This window comes from Eubalaena glacialis, chromosome 9 (assembly GCF_028564815.1).
Source record: "Eubalaena glacialis isolate mEubGla1 chromosome 9, mEubGla1.1.hap2.+ XY, whole genome shotgun sequence".
In the NCBI taxonomy this organism is placed as follows: Eukaryota; Metazoa; Chordata; class Mammalia; order Artiodactyla; family Balaenidae; genus Eubalaena; species Eubalaena glacialis.
In genome coordinates this window covers 1401170-1423050 of record NC_083724.1, presented here as the reverse complement: position 1 = coordinate 1423050, position 21881 = coordinate 1401170, and the positions used below count along the sequence as shown (strand labels likewise).

The following is a 21881-nucleotide window of genomic DNA, read 5'->3' as shown; positions in this document are numbered from 1 at the left end:
CCTCGTATGTCTCTGTTACGAACGGCCCCGCGCCCCTCCTCGGCTCGGAGACCCCGCAAGCTGCGCTCGGCCGCCCTCGAGAGGGCGCAAGGTAGGCCCGGGCTTGTGCGCTCGCCCACGGGGCGCGCCCCGCCCGCCTTCCCCGGGCCTCGGGCCGGCCCTCCCCCGCCCTCCCCGCTTGGCCCCTCCCGAGCCCGCGCCCCCGCCCGCGTGGGTCCCCGCGGCACTGCGGCGGTTACCAGGACGCTGGCCCAGCGCAGCCAATAGCGCCGGCCTGTCGGCGTGCTCTCCGGAGCCAACCAATGAAAGGACAAATCAATCATTTGAAACACCCAATGGACAGAGCACCGCAGAGCGGAGGGGGGTATTTTGATAGGGAGAGCAGAGGCCGCGGCGGACCAATAAAGGGCCAGAGGCGTTGGGAAGGCGGGAGTTAGGTGGATCGATTGACGGAGCTGCAGCCAATCAAATGAGGACGCTTGCCAGCCTCGCTCTGGAAGCCCAATACGAGGCTGGCGGGGGCGGGTGCGGCAGGTATATAAGCACCGGCGGCGAGTCAGTTGTAGCACTCTGCGCGCCAGCTCTTCGGCTCTCGCGTTTGATCTGCCACTGCCGCCGCCCCCCGTCGCCGCCGCCGCCGCCGACGCCATGAGGGAGATTGTGCACCTGCAGGCCGGCCAGTGCGGCAACCAGATCGGCGCCAAGGTGAGCGGGGGCGTCGGGGCCGGCGCAGGTCTTCCGGGCGGGGCGAGCGGGCGGCGGGAAAGATGGCGGCAGCGGGCGGGCGGCGGCGGCCCCGCATTGCGGCCCCGCGCGGCGCCCGAACCGGAGCCGGGGCGGGGGCGGCAGCGAGGGCCCTTGGGGACGGCCCGGCGGCGGCGGCGGCGGCGGCGGCGGCGGCGGGGGAGGGGAGGGCCGCGCCGTCCGGGGTGGGGCTGGCTCCGGGCACCTCAGGCGTGACTCAGCCCCGGCCCGGCCCGCCCGCGTCTCCCGCAGTTTTGGGAGGTGATCAGCGATGAGCATGGCATCGATCCTACTGGCACCTACCACGGGGACAGCGACCTGCAGCTGGAGCGGATCAACGTGTACTACAACGAGGCCACGGGTGAGACCCCGCGCCCTTTCCCCACCCCCCTGCCGCCCCGCGGCCCTCCCCTCGCTGACGCCCTCCCGCCCCCCAGGTGGCAAGTACGTGCCCCGCGCCGTGCTCGTGGACCTGGAGCCGGGCACCATGGACTCCGTGCGCTCGGGGCCCTTCGGGCAGATATTCAGGCCGGACAACTTCGTCTTCGGTGAGCCGCAGGTCGGGCTGGGGGGTGGCTTGATAGCCAGGGCGGCTCAAAGGTCAAGGGGTGCCCAAGGTCACCACCTTTAGAACCGAAAAGCCGAGGTCCTGATTCACTCTGCATTCCCAGTAGAAGCGGGGTTCAAGGACACTCTCCTTTCTTCTCGAGTCACTCAATCTCCTCTCCTAAAGCGGCTTTGGGGGGAAGGCCCAGCTGTCCGCACGCGCGGAAGGAGCAGGCAGATGTAATCTGCCAGCCGTGCAGGCTGAGTCAGAGGCAGTGGCAGTTCATCTGCCCTTGGGAATTGGCGGAGGCTGCCCGTGGGAGTAGCTGGCTTGTTCAACTACTTTAGTTTGAACTTTTGATTTTTAATCAGGTACGTCGTTACCTTATCAGTTTGGGGGTCCACCTGCTGTACCTGCGGTGGGGGGGGTTGTGTGTCACCTCACGCCGTGTCATTTGGCCTTTTTGGCACGGGTGACCAGTGGTGACCACATGCCTGGCCGAAGAGTGACTGGCTGCTTTCTTTTGCAGGTCAGAGCGGTGCCGGGAACAACTGGGCCAAGGGGCACTACACAGAAGGTGCGGAGCTGGTGGATTCGGTGCTGGATGTTGTGAGGAAGGAGGCGGAGAGCTGTGACTGCCTGCAGGGCTTCCAGCTGACCCACTCGCTGGGAGGGGGGACTGGGTCCGGCATGGGCACCCTCCTCATCAGCAAGATCCGGGAGGAGTACCCCGACCGCATCATGAACACCTTCAGCGTGGTGCCCTCGCCCAAGGTGTCGGACACTGTGGTGGAGCCCTACAACGCCACCCTCTCCGTGCACCAGCTTGTAGAAAACACAGACGAGACCTACTGCATTGATAACGAGGCTCTCTATGACATCTGCTTCAGAACCCTGAAGTTGACCACGCCCACCTATGGTGACCTGAACCACCTAGTGTCGGCCACCATGAGTGGGGTCACCACCTGCCTGCGCTTCCCAGGCCAGCTCAATGCTGATCTGCGAAAGCTGGCTGTCAATATGGTCCCCTTCCCCCGTCTGCACTTCTTCATGCCCGGCTTCGCCCCGCTGACCAGCCGGGGCAGCCAGCAGTACCGGGCGCTGACAGTGCCCGAGCTCACGCAGCAGATGTTTGATGCCAAGAACATGATGGCGGCCTGTGACCCCCGCCACGGCCGCTACCTGACCGTGGCCGCCGTGTTCCGGGGCCGCATGTCCATGAAGGAGGTGGACGAGCAGATGCTCAACGTCCAGAACAAGAACAGCAGCTATTTTGTCGAGTGGATCCCCAACAACGTGAAGACGGCCGTCTGTGACATCCCACCCCGGGGGCTAAAAATGTCTGCCACCTTCATCGGCAACAGCACGGCCATCCAGGAGCTGTTCAAGCGCATCTCGGAGCAGTTCACGGCCATGTTCCGCCGCAAGGCCTTCCTGCACTGGTACACGGGCGAGGGCATGGACGAGATGGAGTTCACCGAGGCCGAGAGCAACATGAACGACCTGGTGTCCGAGTACCAGCAGTACCAGGACGCCACGGCCGAGGAGGAGGGGGAGTTTGAGGAGGAGGCCGAGGAGGAGGTGGCCTAGGGCTGTGCGGTACCGGGTAGAGCGTGGAAGCCGTGGGAACTCTTTATTCACTCACAGCCTGTTCTCTGATAGCCCCGTCTTACTGTGTGTGTGTGTATTTGTTCTTTTTGTCTTGACATCACATGCTGTACAGGTACCACCATTAAAGCGTTTTCATAGTGTCTGGCTGCGCCTCTCCAGTTCCTTCTGATAGGCCTTGCGGGTGCTGTTGCCGAACGTCAGCGCGTAGTTGTCCTGCGTGGCTGCGAGGGGCACCACTGCAGCTGAGCCCCTGGGCTCGCCACGTGCGCAGGGTGAGCACGCGAGTGGCTGCTGGAGGGGTCAGCTCGGCCTGCGAACACGCAGACTCTTGGGAGCTTGGGGCTGCCCTGGGCACCTGCCTCCTGAAGGCGGGTCCGGCCTGTGCACAGGAAACCTCTAGAAGGCCAGCGTGGAGGCAGCTGGTCTCTGACTTTCAGTGTCAGGGCTGTGAAACCCTTCTACACTGGGGAAGAGGGGACATTGGGTAGTCTTGCCCCAAGGGAATCCTGTGGTCACACAGCTGGCCTTCTGCCTGAGGTTCAGCACGGGTAATGGGGCCCAGCCCCGGACGCCTCCCCACTGACCTGTCACCATGACCTTGTCTGGGATGGGGGCCGGGAGCCTACTGCACTCACATGGTATGAACCCCATGTAGAAAGGTATCAGGCCTTGGCTTCTGTAGATGGTGTTGCTAGGCCACTGCGCTCTGGGCAGCCTCTCGCCCGGGGCACGGATGGGATTTCTGAGCAGGAACTGTGGAAACAGGCAGGCGCTGCCATGTGCTGCCGCCCCCAACTGGTAACCAGTGAGCAGAATGCCCCGGTGGGTGCAAGGCTGACATTCTGGGAATGAGTGGCTCGGGGTCTTTCCCCGTCTGTCCACAACACTCCAGAGCAGGAAGCCAAAACCTAGTCAGACGCTTGGGGGGCGGGGGCGGGGGCGGGGGCGGGGGCGGGCGGAGGGGTAGCAGCCTCTTTGGGCCAGGCAGAGCCCCCTCCCTCCAGGGATGCCAGAGCATGGAGACCGCCGTGCTCGCCCAGGGATGGTGTTCACATACCTGGCTCTTGTCGAACTCATCCGTGGCCTGTGCGACCCCATCGCGAAAATTCATCCCTATCACCCAGGCAAACCGAGGGACAAAGCCAGCATAACCTGGGGAAGGAGGAGCCAGGGTCCCGCTCCCAGTCATGTCCATCTTACTCCCCTGCCCGGGCATTCGCACCTGCTCCCAGGGGGGTTAGGGAAGGCTGTCTGGACTCCTCTCTCTCCCTAAACAGACAGGAATGGGCCAGCAGGAGCTCCCAGTCTTGGGAAGGGCCCATGGGCAGCCTCCTCACTTGCTCTCCCCAGGTCCTGCCTGGGCCCTTGCAGCCTTGCGGGGGCGTGTCGTGCCCCGGCCCCAGGCACCCACCTGAGATGGCCTTGCGCTGGATCAGGTTGGGGTGGTCCAGCTGGGGCAGCCTGTGGAAGCTGCCCACATGTAGCGTCTCCTGCTGGTGCGCTGGGGGCAGGCACTCTTCCCTCTTGCAGGGGCACAGCTGGAATGGGGAGGGGCAAGTTGGCGCCCCAGCCCCCACCCGGCTCTGGCTGGGGTGAGGCTTGATCGCACTGCTCCCAGCGTGTCTCTCAATTACCTGGTACCGCGTGGGGGCCTCACGGGCAGGGGTGGCGCTCTTCCAGGCCTCTTCCCCTAATGCCAACCGCAGGCCCGGGTGTCCAAGGTCCCTGGAGTCCCCCTTCCTGCCCGATGGGCAAGGGGAGTAGGGGGGGTAGGGCATGAAGCCTGCAGGCAGTGGGACTTGCCTGGATACATTCTCTCCTCCCAGCGGCCCCTGGGCATCCACCTCCTGGGGTGGGAACTGGCCCAGGATCTCAGAGTTCTTGTAGGGCTTCAGACCTGTATGGACAGGGCAGCCTTGAGCCACAGCGGGCACGGGGGCGTCCCCGGGGCTGCAGGGCCGGTGGGCGGGCGGCGGCTTACTGGTGTATTGGGAGACGTAGGGCTCTGTCAGTTCACGGCAGGGCATAAAAGGCGGCTTGGACTTGCTGAAGTCCTCGATGAACTTGGGCTTGGCTATGGGGGACAGCACGGAGCACGGGCTCTTCTGCACGCTGGCGTCCGTGAGCAGCTGCGCCGTGGTGCGCCCATAGGTGTTCCCCACCTGGTAGCGCAGCTGCGGGTAGAAGCCGGCATAGCTGTGGAGCAGAGAGGAGCGGGTGTGGATCCAGCCTACCGGCCACAGGCAAGATCCTCGACCCCGCCTACAGAATGGGGTCACAGCAGCACCTGCCGTCCGAGGCTCTTGGGGCTTGAATGGACAGCACAGGCCAAGCACTGAGAACAGGGCTGGCCCACGGGAGGGGAGCTCTGTCATCACCACCATCGGGGTGCCATCCACCCAGCCATCTTCCAACAACAAGGGTCTTAAAGATGAGGGAACGGGGAGCTCTGCCCCCCCCCAAAGCATTGCAGGGGTGGTGACAGCGTCTGGGCCTCGGGCTGAGGCACAGGGGAGCCCACTGTACACGAGTCAGTCCCGCCAGGAAGGTATGGTGGGCATTGGGCCCAGATGGTGGCCACCTGGGAGGCTGGCGGTTGAGCCGAGCGTCATTGAGGCCTGTGGGGAAGAGGCGTGGGCACCACGGCTAAGCCCTGAGGGGCAGCTGGTGTCCAGTGCTGCCCGGGGGCCTGTGTAACGTCCAGGGGGCGTGCGTTGCTTTCCTCTTAAAAACTGCTCAAGAGAATGCAGGTTTGTCAGCCAGCAAGCTGAGCGAGGCTGGGGCTGAAGGTGAGAGCCTCTTCAGTGTCACCAGAGTTGGGTCTGGTTCTTCCCAGCCTTTTCCTTGTGCGTGGTCTGAGTGTGTGTTGGTGCGCACACACACTCTGGAGGCCTGTTTCTATTCTTATTTATTAGGTTGTGCCGCACAGCATGCAGGATCTTAGCTCCCTGACCAGGGATCCAACCCGTGGCCCTTGCAGTGGAAGCTCAGAGTCTTAAACGCTGGACTGCCAGGGAAGTCCCCCGTTTCTGTTGTTGACATGCGGGACACCTAGCAAGGTGGCCTGGCATCGGTGCCCATCAGTTTACTCCGGATGCTCCTCTCCTCTTTATGTTTTTAATTTTTTTTTTTTTGGCCGCGCGGCATGCAGGAACTTAGTTCCCCAACCAGGGATCGAACCCGTGCCCCCTGCAGTGGAAGTGCAGAGTCCTAACCACTGGACCGCCAGGGAAGTCCCCAGCTCATCTCCTCTTTAAAGCGCGGAGTGCTCTACGGAAGGAGAGGCCAGCCTCCCCAGCTGTCGCACCGTCCCCAGTTTCTGCTCTCGACAGACGCGCTGGCCACCTGGAACGGCTGCACCAGCAGGGCAGGTCGGCCGGGCCCTCTCGAACTCGCCCCAGCCCTCCTGCCCGGCCCCTCCGGCCCTCGGCCTCACCCCCATTTCCCTGGCCTTCCGGGTCCCCAGGCTCCTGCTTAAGGGCCCCACCCTCTGGCCTCAGCTTCCCGGAGACCCAGCTCTGGGACTCCCCTCACAGCCGAGCAACCTTCAGCCCTTAGGCCCCGGCCCTGCTCCCCCATCCTCGGGGACCCCAGCCTCCCCCCAGGGCTCCGGCGCTTACCCAGGGATGTAGTGAGGTTCCGGCGAGAAGAGGTTATGCTTCTGAGTAGCTGTCATCGCGCCTCAGCTCTGCCTGGGCTGCCTTCAGCCCCTCGCATGCCTGCACCTGGCTCCTTCCAGAGAGGAGTCCTTGTTGCCTGGCAACCATTGTGAAGAGGCCCAGCATTGGCATTGTTGGGCAGCACCTGGGCCAGGCCGCTTTCCACACCCTGTGAGTACTCCCGTTTTATGGGAGGCCCGGGGAGGCGTCTCACTGAGGACAGACCTAGAGCTTGGAAAATGGGGACTGTAATTGCAGCCAAGTCGGTCCTGCTAGGTAGTGAGAGGCAGGGTTGGGTTTGAACGCTTGCTACCCACAGGAGGCCTACGTAGCCAACTGAAGGGCAGCCTCCCAGGGTGAGGCTAAGGGAGCCCCACCCCAAGCCCCCTCCTCAGATGCAAGGCCCTGGACGCTTTGGAGGCATTGCCACGAGGTTCCTGAGCCGGGGAGCTGCTGGGACTCTGTCCTGGAGGGTCTTTCCTCTGGAGCTGGGCACTATTTTCCATTTTAAAGAAATCCTGATCTGTGTGTGTGTGTAGGGAGGACTTTCTAACCATAAAAACGAAGAAAAATATCATAAAGGGAATGATTAGCAGGTTCAAGTACGTGTCAAAAAAACAGTATAAACAATACTAAAAAGCAGATGACCAACTGGGGAAAAAGTTTGTAACAAGTGTTATGTGCAGATGTGATATCAGTGGAAACAACCTTACAAAACAAACCTATGAAAAATTAACACCCCAATAGAAAAATACATGTGAAATGTGCCCATAGTCAATGAGGGCAGAGCCTCAGTCAAACAAATGCTGATGAAACGCTGATGCTGGCAGTTTCTGACGCTCCTTGCCAGCACGAGGACCACCTCTAATTTGGGGACACAAAGACTGCACAGGCTTTGACCCACCGCTTCCACTCGATGCGTCTATCCTGAGGAAATGATCCATGTTTAGCTGAAGACAGGTGTGCACGTCATCTGCCATGGCGGATGGCAGGATTTGTTACAGGGAGAACTCCCAGCTACTCACGCCCAGTGACAAGGCCTCTGACAAGCTGTACCTGCATCTGTGGGTGATTATGCCCTCAGAGAACACCATGCACCACGGGAAGGGCCCCGGAGCACAGGCTGGGAGCCCCCCGCCCTGATAAAAGGTGTGTTTCCTCCAGGAAGTCTCTATCGGTCTGCCTGTCTATCTGGAGCACCTCCCGAGGCCAGGCAGGGTCAGCGTCAGATGGGAGGGCTCTGGAGAGCAAGAGACTGGGGTTGCGGAGGAGGAGACATTCTTGGCCGGGCCCTGCCTGGATGAGGCCAAGGCCAGGGCTGGGCTGGCTGGCTGGTCAGCTCTGGAGGGCACCGCAGGGCCCGGGGCGCAGATGGACTGTCTCGCTCACCCGGCCTCGTCATTGTCGTTCCTTTGCGTTTCAGCCTCAGCAGCCCCAGCCGTTCGTGATACCCTCCAGCCTCTGTGCCCCCAAGAAGACAGGCCTCCCCACCTCGGCCCCACCTGCGCCGCCAGGCCTGCCTCTGGGGTGGGCACGGGCCACTCAGAGCCAACCACCGTTGCTCCACTTTTCCGAGGGCTGGGTTTTCCGCGGGGGCTCCTTCCGCTCTAGGGAGTCTCCCTGGACCCTGCACCCTACCCCCACGCCTCCTTCAGCTGGCCCTGCACAGCTAGGCGCCCCCTGGCCCCTGCCCCCTTCTCCACCTTCTGCCAGGGCCTCAGTCCTCCCCGAAGCCCTACTAGAGTGGACCCCAGCCCCCCAAGAAACCCCAAAGTCCAGGAGAGGGGAAGGGTTGGGGCAAGAAAGCGGGGAAGGGAGGAAAGGTGGCCAAGCCAGGAGTCACGGGGGCGGGGCGTCTGGGGGCCTCCTGGCCACGGCTGATCCCAGGGCAACCCACCTGGCAGGTCAGGGGAGGGGCACCTCCAGGGCTGCTTCCCCAGGGAGTCCCCGGCAACAGGGGGGGGGGCCCATGACCAGCCAGTGAGGTCACAGAACCCCGCGATGTCCCTGGGGGAGGGAGCCAGAGACCCTGACAATGAATTTTGACCAGAAGGCGGTGAAATTCCTGGCGAATTTTCACATCATTGGAGGCGAACACTGGACCCATGGCCCCCTGAAGCAGAAGCCACTTGTGACTTCCCAGTAACTTCCCAGGGCGCTGGGCGGGCTGGGGGGCGGGCAGCTGGCGTAGGGTGGCTATCGGCTGGGGGCATGCTGGCCTCCAGGGGTGCAAGAGCTCCAGGCGGCCCTCAGGATGCAAACGGGCCCCTCCGGGAAGCCCTGCCCACCTGCGCCCACAACCTGAGGGAGCTGTGTGAGTGAGGGCTCTGGACCCCCAGCCCCGGGCCGGTCTGGGGAGCCAGGCCGGTTGGTGGAGGCCCGCCTGGAGGACCCAGGCCCAGAGCTTGCTTCCCGCCAGGGCTGGAGCGACACCCTCCCGTCGTGACCGATCTGGGCGTCCCGGGCCCCACCAGGTACCAGATGCCAGATGCTTCGGCACAAGAGTTCTCCCCACAGCCCCACTTCACCATCGGCTTGCAGGCACCCCACCCGTGGTGTGCGCCCCCCCCGAAAGCCCCCACTGTCCGCCCTCACCCCCGGAGTGGGACCCCGGCCACCAGCGCCCCCATGACGCTGCCCCCACCGCAGAGGGTGGCGGCTGCGGGGCGTGGCAGACCATGTGGTTCCTGAGCGAAAGCCCCTTCACCCAGAACGCCGACTTCAACCGAGAGCAGGTTTGCCCGGCGGGTCCTGGGGTGGGGGCGGGGGCGGGGCCCCCGAGGGAGGGGCCTGCGGCGGCTTCGACCCGCAGTGGCCCTCGCCCGCCGCCTACCAGCCGCCCAGCCCGGCCGCCTGCCCGGCCTTCAGCTTCGGGGGCCGCCTTGCTCCAGGCCCCCCCGAGGCCCGAGCCCACTTGGGGATGCTGCAGGCCCGGGGTTCAGGGCCCCGGGCCCAGCCCCTCCTGCAGGCCCCTCTGCCGACGGGGGACGAGACCAGCCCTGGCTCCATCGCCTACGACATCCTTCCCGGGCGCTGCCTGCCGGGCCCCTGCCCGCCCGCTCTCTCCATGAGCCGCTGGCCCCTGCTGGCCTCCTGGGTGGGCTCCTGTAAGGAGATGGGCGGGGGCGGGAGGGGGGAGGTGGGGACCGGGCAGAGGGGGCAGGCGCGGTAACTGCACCCACCTTCCCTCTGCAGCCTGCACCCCGGGCCCGGCCGCCTATGACGTGGAGGACTGCTACAACTCGCGCTTCCCCTCGGCACACGGGGGTGGTCATCCAAGGCGTGCGGAGACCCAAGTGCCACGACACTGGCCCCTTCTGCGCGCTCTCGAGCCCCGTGGGTGCAGCTGGCCCGCCCGGTTAGCACATGAAACCCTGGCCTTCTGGGCCTGGGGACCTTCCCGGGCCTCCCTCTGGAACTCAGTGCCCCCAGCCTGGCCTTCTGACCCTCTGGGCACCCCTGATCCACCCTCCCGGCCGGCCGACCCCTCTGACCTGTGGACCCAGCCTGGAGCCCTAGCCTGGAGCCTCACCTGCCCACCCCCGTGTTATATAGAGATGCTGTTGGTTCTTCTGAATTCTGTGCTGTGCTTGGTGGCCTTGCCTGGTGAGCTGCCCTGCAGATGTGGCCTGCAGCTAACCTGTCATGTCCGGCTTTTCCTGGCCAGGGATCCCCCTTCACTTCCCCTTCAGTGCTGCCTCCTCTAGGGTGGGGTGGCAGCCTGAGCCTTCCTGGCCTGGCATAGGATGGGAGGGGGCCCTGTGGGCAGCGTGGGACACCCCCACCTAGTCGTGCCATCCAGGAGAGGGTCCGGCTGCCAGTCTACCCAAGGATCAGGCTGCTCGCCGAGCCGAGGAACCGACTGTTGCAGTGGAGGCGGGGGGCAGTCTTGAGGTAAGGTCAGCCTGCCAGGCCACCAGGTAGGGCCCAGAGGACCAGGTCGTTAGGGCCTGGCCCCCCTTCTTCCCGCACCTGCCCAAAGACCCTGTGAACTCACACGGGGCCATGCAGGACAAGCTGCAGCCGATAGACTCCCCAGGCTTCACCATGAGGGCCGGGCCCCTGCCCACAGCAGCAGCCTGGCCACTGGACTCCTCATCACCATGGACCCGCCTTCCTACCCAGGGGTCGGCCCCAAGACTGCCTCCCTGCAGGGGCCTCACCTGCAGCTTGTGGTGGCTCCTGTGTCTGCACCAATTTCCCCAGGGGTCCTCCCTGTGTCACCCAAGCCCTGGGCCAGGCCCCCTTCTCTGTCTCCTCTGTCTCCTCTGTCTAAGCTCAACCCCTTCAAACAGGCACCGCGAGAGCTTCTCCCATGGTGTTAGCATCATCCCTTTCCGCAGGGAAGCCAAGGACAAGGGAGTCTGAGCGTCGTGCACCTGTGACCTCCTCCAGGGCTGAACCAGCTGGGGGTCGAGCCCCAGCACCCTCGGGAATCAGAGCTGTGGGACTGCAGACTGCTGGCACTGAGCCCTGGGCTGAGCAGCTCAGCCAGCGGGCAACAGAGACAGACCTGTGGCGCTCTGGCCTTGGGAGTCTGGCCCAGGGTGGGAGGACCAGGAGCCCTCCTCTCAGCTGCACCAGCGGCAATCCCTAGGTCTCAAAGCCAGGAGTGGGACCAGCAGGAAGGATGCAGCAATCCCCTCCAGCTGGGCTGAGGAGGGAGGGCTTTCCGGAGGACGCTTTCAAGGATGAGTTTGCCGGGCAGCAGGAAGGGAATTTCTGGCAGAACAAACCTCAGAAGCCAAGGCACGTGAAAAGGGAGAGAGTGTGACGTTTGGTGTGGCCAAGCTTGGGAGGACCCCGGGCTGGTGGGACAGAAGGAGGTGAGCTGGAGGGATGGAGAAGCTGCAGAGGGCTGCATGCTGGGTCCAGGGACTTGCATGCTTAGCAATGGGGAGCCCATGGAGGGTGCAGGGCAGGCAGTGACTGCTGCAGGCACTGTATGAGCATCTTGCACTGCAAGAGATGAGGGACACCATGGAATCCAGGGCTCACATTTGCAGCGAGTTGGGCTGGACCTCAGCCTGAGGGCCTAACACTTTTGGTTAGCAAAGGGGTTAGATGCTCAAGGTGACAAGAGGACAGCCATCCTTTGTCACCCTGTCACTGCGTGCCCAGGTCTCTGCTAGGCACTCCCTATTTGAGGCAAACTTAGTTTTGTTTTCTGTTTTTTTTTTTTTTTAATAAATTTATTTACTTTTGGTTGCGTCGGGTCTTCGTTGCTGCGCACGGGTTTTCTCTAGTTGCCGTGAGCGGGGGGGGGGGGGGGCTACTCTTTGTTGCGGTGCGCGGGCTTCTCATTGCGGTGGCTTCTCTTGTTGCAGAGCACGGGCTCTAGGCGTGCAGGCTTCAGTAGTTGTGGCGCCGAGGGCTCAGTAGTTACGGCGCATGGGCTTCGTTTCTCCGCAGCATGTGGGATCTACCCGGACCAGGGCTCGAACCCGTGTCCCCTGCATTGGCAGGCGGATTCTTAACCATTGCGCCACCAGGTAAGTCCCCACACTTAGATTTTGGTCTTTGTGACAACACTACGGTGTGAGCTTCGCCCCAAGTTCCAGGATGAAAGAGGGTCGTGCACCTGGTGGGCGCTGTGAGGTCAGCAACAGGATTTTTCATGATTATTAAAACGCTCTTGGCTAAAATATCAGCTCTGAATCTCCTGAAGCAGGCCGCGGCACCCCACCCCCTGTGCTCCATCCCCCTCCTCCAGTGCCCCCCGACCAGGCGCACCGCAGCACTCCGCCCTCCCTCCGCGCCAACCCCGTTCTCCTTTGCCTGCAAACGGCTGTTAGCGCCGCGAGGCTGGGCGGGGTCGCGCAGGAGGGCGGGGCCCGGGTGGGCGGGGCGGGGCCCGGGTGGGCGGGGCGGGGCCCGGGTGGGCGGGGCGGGGCGTCCTCGACGCCCTGTGCGTCGTCCTGGCACCGCCTTCGCGCTCCGTCTCCGCCAGGCGCGGGCCGCGGCGCAGTTCCCGGGAACCTCTGCGGGGCGGCGGCGGCGTTTCCGGGGAGCCGGTTGGCGGGCGGACCCGGCTCCTGTGCGGGGCGGAAGTGGGCGGCTGCGGTCCGAGGGGAGCCGCGCTGCGGGCGGAATCTGGCCGAGCTGGAGGGCGCCGGGGAGCGGAGCTCGGGCGGCCCCCGAGGCCCGGGCGAGCGGACAGCTGCGGGGCCTGCGGCGAGCGCGGCGGTGCCCGGGGAGCGCGGAGGGGATGGGGCGCCGAGCCGGGTTGGGGCCGGGGCCTCGGCCATGTTCGCGGGGCTGCAGGACCTGGGCGTGGCCAACGGCGAGGACCTGAAGGAGACGCTGACCAACTGCACCGAGCCGCTCAAAGCCATCGAGCAGTTCCAGGTGGAGCCGGGTGGAGGGGCCGGGTGGAGAGGCCGAGCGTCTGGGTGTGAGTCCGGCGGGGGGGCGAGGTCGCGTGGGAAAGTGGGCAGATTTCTCTCCCTCCCGATCGCTGCGTCTGTTCCCCGGGATGGAGGAACCAAGTGTCCTGAGTTGGGACTACGGCGAGGGACATCTGAGTGGTTTCCAGTTTTTGCAGTTACAGCCAGCGCGGCTGGGAACATCCTTGTCCCTGCCTCCTTGTGTACTCAGGGCATCCGGAGTGCCCGGCCAGACGGGGCTGTGGCTGAGGTTTCTCTTGTCGCCCCAAGAGTCAAATCGAGCTCTGCTTCTTTAGACAGAAAATGGCGTGCTGCTGCCCTCCCTGCAGTCGGCCTTGCCCTTCTTGGACCTGCATGGGACGCCCCGACTGGAATTCCACCAGTCAGTGTTTGATGAGCTTCGGGACAAGCTGCTGGAGCGCGTGTCAGCCATTGCCACGGAGGGGAAGGCCGAGGAGAGGTAAGTGGGCGGTGAGATGGGCAGCCCCCTCCCCAGCCCGGGAACTGAATGTGCCCCGGTGGCTACACATCCCTACTGAAAAAGGGGCCGCCTGTGCACATCACCCACCGGTCTGGGGACAGGCAGGGAGCCGCTTCCGACTTGGTCCTGGGCTGCTCCCTCAGTGCTGCGAGTCTTTCCAGGTACAAGAAACTCGAGGATCTTCTGGAGAAGAGCTTTTCTCTGGTGAAGATGCCATCTCTGCAGCCAGTGGTGATGTGCGTCATGAAACACTTGCCCAAGGTAACAGCTGCAGGGCCAGCTTGCCCTGGGGAGGTTTCCTGAGCTGCCTGCCTCAGGAACGGCAGCTCTGGAGCACGTTCCCCACGCTGGCTTCTCCCTGAGCCGAGACGCGCATTGACTGAAGCTTGGCACAAGCTCTGGAGCGTGGCGCCCTTTCTGGGAAAAAGCTGTTTGTGGGCAGCACGGCTCCTGCCCCGTCCGAGCCTGGGGGTCCAGTCCCAGGTGCCCCTGTCAGTTGGGGCTGGGCTGGATGTGGCCTCTGCTGTGGGGGGCTGAGGCCTGTTGGCTTGTCTTGAGGGAGACCCCTGGGGCACAGGTGCTGCTCACACGTGGCCTCTGGGGTCATGTAGGTTCCTGAGAAGAAGCTGAAGCTGGTGATGGCCGACAAGGAGCTGTACCGGGCTTGCGCCGTGGAGGTGAAGCGGCAGATCTGGCAGGACAACCAGGCGCTCTTCGGCGACGAGGTCTCCCCGCTGCTGAAACAGTACATCGTGGAAAAGGAGAGCGCGCTCTTCAGCACGGAGCTGTCCGTCCTGCACAACTTCTTCAGCCCTTCCCCCAAGACCAGGCGCCAGGGCGAGGTGAGGCGGGGCGGGGATGTGTGCAGGGCCGCCCCTGTGAAGCCCAGCTTGTCTGCTTCTAGAAGCCTGGGCTCGGATGTGGGGCTGGCCAGGGGCATTGCAGCGCTGCGCCTGGGTGTGGGTCTATTTGGTCTTTTCTACGTACTTTGAGCTCGGCGGCTTGGCCGGCCTCTTCAGCTAAGCTCTCTGTGTCTTCTTTCAGCCCTGGGAGTTTTCCTCTGTTTCTGTGGAAACAGAGTGTTTGATTCATTCCTTGCTTCAGCAAATGCTTTTTGGGTGCTGACTCACTGCCCTGGCCCCTGGCCCCTTCAGTGACCCCTGGGGTACTGCAGGCTCGTGTGGGGCGGACCCTGTGCAGTACATGTCACACTTCGGTCCCTGAGAGCTCCGGGGGTAGAGGAGGGCTGTGGAGACGGGAGGCCGCAGAGTGATGCGGGGCAGGGGGGGGGGTTGGCTGGAGGCCACCGTGGACACTTTGACCTTTCCTGGTGAGGTGGGGGTCCCTGGCCTGGTTCCAGGATGACTCCTCAACCTGGGAGGGAGGTGACGGTAAGAGGCCACACGTCGGCCGAGGAGCGTTTGATGTCTCGCCGTGTTCTCTCACCGCCAGCCTTCTCACCTGGGGTTTTCCGTGTGTGGCCTGAGGTAGGGCCTCACCTCACGTTCCCTCTCAGATGTCGGGCCGGGGCTCGCAGCACCACTTCCCGGACAGGCCGCTGAGTGTGTCAGAGCCCTGCCTGCGTTGCCTTCCCTTTCTTTTGGGGGAGCCTGGCCTTGGGCCGTGGTCCTGCCCCTTCTTCACTCTCTCCTCCAGGCCAAGGGTCCGCCTTGGAGTCCTGCCAGCGTAAAGGGAGAGCGCGGTGGCAGGTGACACGTTGCCCCGCCGTCCTCGGGTGGGTTGGGCCTTGGGGCTGTGGTTCTGTGCCCAGCAGGCCAGGCCATGGTCAGGCTGGAGTGCGCGCCTGTCTCCGTGTCAGAGGTGCCGGTACGTCGGTGCCGAGACTCGGGTGTTGCTCTGTGCCTGCCCCACTTGTCGGGGTACCAAGGCCTGCTGGAGGGTCCTCGGCAGGGGCCCTAAGGTGGGCTGCCGTCCCTGCTGACCTCCCCACTCGCTGCATGCAGCCTGTTGGGCTGCCTTGGTGTCTGTCACCCCAGGTGGCCCTGTGCATCCTTACGGCCAGTGTGCCCCAAGCGGGGCCCCCTCCTGTTGGCTGCCGCCTTGGCAGGAGCCTCCCAAATAGGAGCAGGGTGCGGAGCGGGTGGCGGCCGCCGGGAGAAGGCGGGAGTGGGGTGGCTGCAGCAGGGCCTCGAGCAGACGCTGAGCGTGGTGGTGCCGCACGTCCTCTTCTGGGCCCGAGTCCCCCACGCCCCCGGCTGCCCCGCCGGCTCTGGTGGAGTCTGGGACCCGAGCTGACGGCCTCTCAGAGGAGCCGCAGGGCCCGATGGGTTCGCTTCCTTAAAGACGAGAAACGTCGCCACCCAGCACAAGCTGACGTTCCGTGAGAGAGGAGGCCTAGCCCCACGGGGTCGCGGGGTGTGCAGGCCGGCCTGGTGTCCCGGCAGGTGGTGCAGAGGCTGACGCGGATGGTGGGCCGCAACGTGAAGCTGTACGACATGGTGCTGCAGTTCCTGCGCACGCTCTTCCTGCGCACGCGCAACGTGCACTACTGCACGCTGCGCGCGGAGCTGCTCATGTCCCTGCACGACCTGGACGTCGGCGACGTCTGCTCCGTGGACCCCTGCCACAAGGTGGGCGCCCGCCCCGCCCTCGCTGCCCTCCCCTCCCCTTGGATGCGGCGGTCCAGGCACGTGGGCTCTGCCCTAGCCCCCGTGCCACCTCTGCCCACCGGCCGGGGGGCCGTGATGCCCCCGGACGCCTGACCCAGAGCCGGCTGCGCCGTGTCTCCCTTGCTCGGCCTGCCGGCTCTCCCTCCACGCCCACCGGCCCTGCCCCCTCCGGCCTTTCCGGGGCCTCTGGCCCTCCCCTGCCCCAGAGCCCTCGGGGGCTGCTCACCGGCGAGCTCTGTGTTCAGGGACAGGGCTTTCTGCACTGCCTGTGTCCTGGCATAGGTGCCGGGCGGCCCCAGACGGCGTCCCTTCCCAGGGGCTTCGCAGCGTCACGCTCTGAGCCTGCACTGCCCCCCCGCACAGTGGGGGCCCTGGAGGGGCCCATTTCAGAACAAAACACCCATTTTGCCTCTTTCTTGCACCACCTGGCCTGTGGGGATGCGGGCACTTGGGCCTCTCTTCCTCCGTGCCGTCCCATTTCTGGGGACAAGCTGTGTCTCGGCGACTCGAGGCGGGGGTCCCGATGCTCACCCAAGGCTCAAGAAGCCTCAGGCAGCGGTGAGTGCCGCCTGGAGGCTGCGGTCTCTGGCCGAGTCCTGACCACGCCTCCTCCCCGCAGTTCACATGGTGCCTGGACGCTTGCATCCGAGAGCGGTTCGTGGACAGCAAGAGGGCCCGGGAGCTGCAGGGCTTCCTTGACGGAGTGAAGAAGGGGCAGGAGCAGGTCCTGGGGTGAGGGTCGGCCTTGTGCCTGGTCCCGTCCACGGGCGTCCGGACGCGCGTGCTGTGGCCGCAGTCGGGAGCGGGTGTTTCTTCCAGTACATTTTAGGAGGATTGGTTGGCGCCCGTGCCCACGGCTGAGAGGCTGGGGTGAGGCCGTCGCCGTCCCAGGCGAGCTGGGCGCCCGGGCTGGGGCTCCGGTGTCTGCAGCCACGTGGGGCCTGCCTGTGAGCTGAGAGGCCCGCCGCACCCGGAGGTGGTGGGGTCTGGCTCCCGTCAGGGCCCTCTCTGGGCGGGCTCCGCCTGGCCTCCTGTCTCAGCTCCTTGTTCCTGGAATTGTCTCTGTGGGAACCTGATTGAATTTATGGAGTCTGGGTCAGGTTCTCAACCAGGATTGGACCTTGATTCTTTAAAAAACGATTTGATTCTTCAGTTTGTTAAGTAAGTTAAGGGCAAGTTGTGAACCACAAGCTTTTGGAAAGTGGTCCTGAGCGGGGTGGGCTTTGTCCATGCGGAAGGGCCATCTCCTCGGGTCAGTGGCTTGGTGGGCCGGGAGCGTCCCTCACTGACGCCGCGGGCACGTCCTCACAGGGACCTGTCCATGATCCTGTGTGATCCCTTTGCCATCAACACCTTGTCACTGAGCACCGTTAGGCACCTGCAGGAGCTGGTGGGCCAGGAGCTGCTGCCCAGGGTGAGTGCACCTGGCTGGCCGCATGCTGCCTTCTGGGGGACGTGTGGGTGTGGACCCCTGGCACCCGGGTCCAAGCCGGCCCTGGGGAGAGCACACACGCCCGCCAGGTGGAGGGCACGTGCAGCCAGACCCCCTGGGTGAGCGCGGTCCGGGCGGGAAGTGCAGGTGAGCGCGGCCAAGGCCTACGTTTCCCTACAGGACAGCCCGGATCTCCTCTTGCTGCTCCGGCTGCTGGCGCTGGGCCAGGGTGCGTGGGACATGATCGACAGCCAGGTCTTCAAGGAGCCCAAGATGGTAACAGGGCCAGGCGGGCTCCTTCCCGCTGCCTTCTCAAGGCGCTGTGGGGTGGGGTCTGGGGAGGTGGCGAGGAGGACGGGCCCCAGGCCCACGTCCGGGAGGATGCACGGAGGAAGGGGGCCGAGGGGCCGGGACGGTGCAGGACAGCTCTCGGGCCTCTGCCCCAGGAGGTGGAGCTGGTCACCAGGTTCCTGCCCACGCTCATGTCCTTCGTGGTGGACGACCACACCTTCAACGTGGATCAGAAACTCCCAGCCGAGGAGAAGGCCCCGGTCGCGTACCCGAGCACGCTGCCAGAGAGTTTCACCAAGTACGGGCTGCGGGCGCTGGGCGGGAGGGCCTTCCCCTCGGGCTCCCTCGGGGCTGACGGTGCTCGGGCGCAGGTTCCTGCAGGAGCAGCGCATGGCCTGCGAGGTGGGGCTGTACTACGTGCTGCACATCACCAAGCAGAGGAACAAGAACGCGCTCCTGCGCCTGCTCCCGGGGCTCGGTGAGTCACGTGGGCGGCGGGGCTCAGCCGTGTTCGCTCGCGGACGCCCTCGGCTCTCGCCACAGCCCACGTTTGCGAAGAGCCACCTTAATCTTTTCCTAAGGGGCGAGAGGTGTGGAGCCCCTCAAGTCCTCAGACCATTGAGAGAGCCCCCCCTCCACGGTGGTGAAGAGGCCGCTTCCCCCCGGGAGCCTTGCTCTGCCTGGGGTTCGGGGTGCAAGCCAGGAAGACGAGGGAGGGATCTGAGTGGACCCCTTCAAGGGTAAGGGAGCGCCTGGCCGGCCCGCCGCAGGACAGGCCCGGGGCCTCTGCTGGCCCGGGTCCCGTCTGGGGCATTGCGGCTTCCTGGGGAGGATCTCACGCTTCACTGTCTTGACAGTGGTGCGTGCTGTTTCCCGATTTTTCCGCATGGAGGAAGCGGCCCATTGTGGGTGTTAGTTTCTACCCAGCCATCACCTAACTGATCAACAGGAACTTATTCTTACGGTTCTGGGGGTCAGAAGTCTGCAGTGAGTCTCCCAGGGCTAAAGTCAGGTGTGGGCAGGGCTGGCTCCTCCTGGGGCTCCAGGGAGAAGCCCCTTCTTGTCTCCTCCAGCTTCCAGGAGCCGCGTCCTCGGCTCCTGGCCCCTTCACAGTTCATCTGTCCAGCTTCTCCCGTCCTCCTGTCTCTGGCTTTGACTCCTGCCTCCCGCCTTCCTCTTCTAAGGACCCGTGATCACCGTGGGCCCTCCTGGGGCGTGCAGGACCATCTTCCGTCTCGGGGCCCAGTACCACTCGGGTGGAGCGTTCACCGGCTCCCGGATCAGCATGTGGAGATCTCAGGGGCGGCAGCTTGTCTGTCTGTTTCGGGGGCTTCCAGGAGCTCAGTCATAAGGAACTTGGATTTGCCTCATTCTTTCTACTCACTTTTGAACTTCTCTGTCTCTCTTGTTTAGTCGTGTCTGTAGACACAGGATGTCCTGCGAGGCGGGAGCATTGATGTCTCCCAGCCATAAGGAACTTGGATTTGCCTCATTCTTTCTACTCACTTTTGAACTTCTCTGTTTCTCTTGTTTAATCGTGTCTGTAGACACAGGATGTCCTGCAAGGCGGGAGCATCGCTGTCTCCCAGCCACGAGCTGCTGCCTGGGGGGTGGGGTGCAGGTCTTCAATCATGTTCAGGGAGAGCGATCTCGTTCTTTGGTGTTACTAGTAGGTTCTAGTAAGAAAGGATGTTGGTTTTTTAAAATTCTTTATTTTAAAAATTTTTTTGGTGGGAGTTTTTGATGAAACCCAAGTAAAGAGCACAGGATAGTGAAGGCCAGTGCCCATCGCCCACCTGCGCGGGGGTCCGCGTGCGGCTGCCGTCTCGTCCGCTCAGCGGTCTGTACGTAAACCCGGCAGACTAGCTTGGCACGATGCGGCAGGTGTCTCTACAGAAGACAGACTCTTAAAAACCACGACCTTGGCACGTGGTTGGTTGGGGTCCAGGTCTCGACGGTGGCCGCGTTTCCTCAGTTGTCATATAACGTTTTTGTGCGGATGGTCTGTTCAAGTCAGGAGTCAAACAAGGGCCTCCCTTCACCTGGCTTCTCCGGCTGCCTCTCAGGTCTAGTGGTCTGTAGGGCTACGTGGGGTTTGCTGGGGGAACCAGGGCGTTTGTTCTCCGGTCGGGACTTTGCTGGCAGCGTCCCTTGGTGCAGTGACCATGTGCCCCCCCGAGTGTCCTGTAAACCGGCCGTGAGGCCAGCCGAGCCCCCGGTCAGCTGTGCAGCAAGAGTGCACCTCGGGCGCGTCCGGTGGGGTCGCGTCTCCCGCCACGTTAGGGGCTCGGTGGCTGGGGTGGCGTCGGCGTTTCTGTCTCAGCTGCTGTGCCTGCCTGCGTGCGCTCGGCGGTGTTGCCGGTGATCGGCGGTGTTGCCGGTGATCGCTGCGATCGGTTGGTAGTTACTCTTGCCATCTCTCTTTTCTGAGGTTTGACGGCCGTGGCTTCAAAAAAAGAAGGCCGTTTGCTCCGTTCTCTCTCTTCTAGAGCCCGTGGTCTGGTAGACCTGCCGGGCCGGCCCTCGGCACTTCTGTGTCTCCTCTCGCTACCGGCCCGTTCGGCTTTCCCTCTGCTGGAGTCCACTTCATCCTGAGCCCCTTGGCCGCTGGGCAGAGCCACCCGTGACGGGCTCTCGTCCCCTCCCCACCCTTGCCCTGGAGCCCCGCCCCCACCATCTGCTTCCCCCGTCCAGGCCCAGGTTCTGGCCCTCAGGCCCGGGTCGGGGAGGTGGGTGTTGGGCGAGCTGGGCGACGCCTGCTGTGCTTGCAGTGGAGACCTTCAGCGATCTGGCGTTCGGCGACATCTTCCTGCACCTGCTCACGGGCAACCTGGCGCTGCTGGCGGACGAGTTTGCCCTGGAGGACTTCTGCAGCAGCCTCTTTGACGGCTTTCTCCTCACCGCCTCCCCGAGGTGCCCTTCCTCTCGGTCCGCATCTCGGTCGGGGGTGCCGGGCACAGCTGGGGAGGGGGTGGGAGGGCGGCTCTGCAGCCGCCTGCAGCGCAGCGTGGCCTCTTCCAGGAAGGAGAACGTGCAGCGGCATGTGCTGCGGCTCCTCCTCCACCTGCACCACCGGGTGGCCCCGTCCAAGCTGGAGGCCCTGCAGAAGGCACTGGAGCCCACGGGCCAGGTGCGTGCCCTCCCCCGCCCCGCCCCGCCCCGCCCCGCCCCACCCGCAGCCCCAGGCTGGCTGGCCTGCCTGTGTGTGTGTGTGTGTGTGAGAGAGAGAGAGAGAGAGAGAGAGAGAGAGAGAGAGATCTGTGTGCGCACGCCCTGGGCCTGCCCCAAAGCCTCGCGCTTCCCCCGCAGAGCGGAGAGGCGGTGAAGGAGCTGTACTCCCAGCTCGGGGAGAAGCTCGAGCAGCTGGGCCGCAGGAAGCCCAGCCCGGCCCAGGCCGCAGAGACTCCAGCCCTGGAGCTGCCCCTCCCCACCGTGCCCGCCCCGGCTGTACTGTGAGGCGCCCCTGTGCCTGTGAGAGCAGGAGGCCCTCTCTCCTGGAGGTGGACCGACTGTTCCTGGGACTGGGGGTGGGCTGAGCGGAGACCCCGGGGACCGTCCTGTGGGCGGGGCACCCGTGCTCTGCACCTCAGCCTCCCCTGGAACTTGGTCCTGGGAGGTGTGTGCCTGCTGCGTGAATGGGGCCCGTGGCCCCCGGCCGGCTCCCTGGAGCACACGCCTGCTCCAGGTCTGCTGCGCCCCGCCTGGCCCCTCGCGCTCCCACGCCGCGGAAGGCTGCTTTCTCGTTCCTCCTCGCCTTGTGGTTTCCACTGCTGTCGGGCAGACAGGCAGTAGTTGGGATTAGGAAAAGGACACCTGTTTTCCAAGGGGCGGGGGGCAGGGTCCGAGGCCTGAGGGGAAGAGGGCGGGCCGGCAGGGTTGGCGCCCGATTGGTGGAGTTTGCTGGGGGCGGGGGTCTGCAGGTGGAGCCCGGCTCTCCAGGGAGCTCCTCCCCTGTTGACAGCCCCGGGCGGCACGTGGGGGAGGAAAGCCCAGGCTCCCGGCGGCCTCGATTTGCCCGCAGTGCGCTCGGCCCGCCGAGGGTCTGCTCCTGCTCGCAGGGAGACTTTCACTTCTGTAAATAAACGGCGTTTTGGTAAACC

The 21881-nt window shown here is 64.4% G+C and overlaps 4 protein-coding genes across 4 annotated transcripts; 3 read left to right on the top strand and 1 right to left on the bottom strand.

The window, feature by feature from the left end:
* The first annotated feature begins 556 nt into the window (after positions 1–556).
* Positions 557–3042, top strand: TUBB4B (tubulin beta 4B class IVb). Its single transcript, XM_061199556.1, has 4 exons — positions 557–705; positions 997–1105; positions 1182–1292; positions 1821–3042. Exons 1-4 carry the CDS (start codon positions 649–651, stop codon positions 2879–2881), a joined length of 1338 nt encoding a protein of 445 aa, XP_061055539.1. The 5' UTR covers positions 557–648; the 3' UTR covers positions 2882–3042.
* CIMIP2A (ciliary microtubule inner protein 2A) lies at positions 3035–6578 on the bottom strand. Its single transcript, XM_061199557.1, has 7 exons — positions 6523–6578; positions 4884–5098; positions 4537–4799; positions 4314–4440; positions 3960–4054; positions 3538–3655; positions 3035–3123 (listed from the first exon to the last, which is right to left on the bottom strand). Exons 1-7 carry the CDS (start codon positions 6576–6578, stop codon positions 3035–3037), a joined length of 963 nt encoding a protein of 320 aa, XP_061055540.1.
* Positions 6579–8596: 2018 nt separating this feature from the next.
* On the top strand, positions 8597–9924 carry STPG3 (sperm-tail PG-rich repeat containing 3). The gene is given in 8 exon segments (XM_061200817.1): positions 8597–8828; positions 8831–8875; positions 8981–9096; positions 9098–9116; positions 9211–9296; positions 9374–9668; positions 9757–9821; positions 9823–9924. Coding segments are annotated over 8 exon segments (960 nt in total).
* A 2581-nt stretch (positions 9925–12505) lies between these two features.
* Positions 12506–21879, top strand: NELFB (negative elongation factor complex member B). The gene is made up of 13 exons (XM_061199555.1): positions 12506–12909; positions 13244–13407; positions 13590–13689; positions 14040–14270; positions 15834–16019; positions 16678–16790; positions 17370–17472; positions 17671–17766; positions 17937–18079; positions 18153–18259; positions 20553–20694; positions 20803–20911; positions 21091–21879. Exons 1-13 carry the CDS (start codon positions 12808–12810, stop codon positions 21235–21237), a joined length of 1743 nt encoding a protein of 580 aa, XP_061055538.1. The 5' UTR covers positions 12506–12807; the 3' UTR covers positions 21238–21879.
* Positions 21880–21881: the final 2 nt, after the last annotated feature.

Excerpts from the sequence above, each read along its gene's own strand:
- TUBB4B (XM_061199556.1), top strand. The coding sequence starts at position 649 with ATGAGGGAGATTGTGCACCTGCAGGCCGGCCAGTGCGGCAACCAGATC. Across the intron at positions 1,106-1,181 it reads GTACTACAACGAGGCCACGG|GTGGCAAGTACGTGCCCCGC; the intron begins GTGAGACCCCGC and ends CCCGCCCCCCAG. Across the intron at positions 1,293-1,820 it reads GCCGGACAACTTCGTCTTCG|GTCAGAGCGGTGCCGGGAAC; the intron begins GTGAGCCGCAGG and ends TTTCTTTTGCAG.
- CIMIP2A (XM_061199557.1), bottom strand. The coding sequence starts at position 6,578 with ATGACAGCTACTCAGAAGCATAACCTCTTCTCGCCGGAACCTCACTAC. Across the intron at positions 4,800-4,883 it reads CTACGTCTCCCAATACACCA|GTCTGAAGCCCTACAAGAAC; the intron begins GTAAGCCGCCGC and ends CTGTCCATACAG. Across the intron at positions 3,124-3,537 it reads CTACATGGGGTTCATACCAT|CCACGCAGGACAACTACGCG; the intron begins GTGAGTGCAGTA and ends TGCCCCTCGCAG.
- NELFB (XM_061199555.1), top strand. The coding sequence starts at position 12,808 with ATGTTCGCGGGGCTGCAGGACCTGGGCGTGGCCAACGGCGAGGACCTG. Across the intron at positions 12,910-13,243 it reads AAGCCATCGAGCAGTTCCAG|ACAGAAAATGGCGTGCTGCT; the intron begins GTGGAGCCGGGT and ends CTGCTTCTTTAG. Across the intron at positions 18,080-18,152 it reads CTGCCAGAGAGTTTCACCAA|GTTCCTGCAGGAGCAGCGCA; the intron begins GTACGGGCTGCG and ends GCTCGGGCGCAG.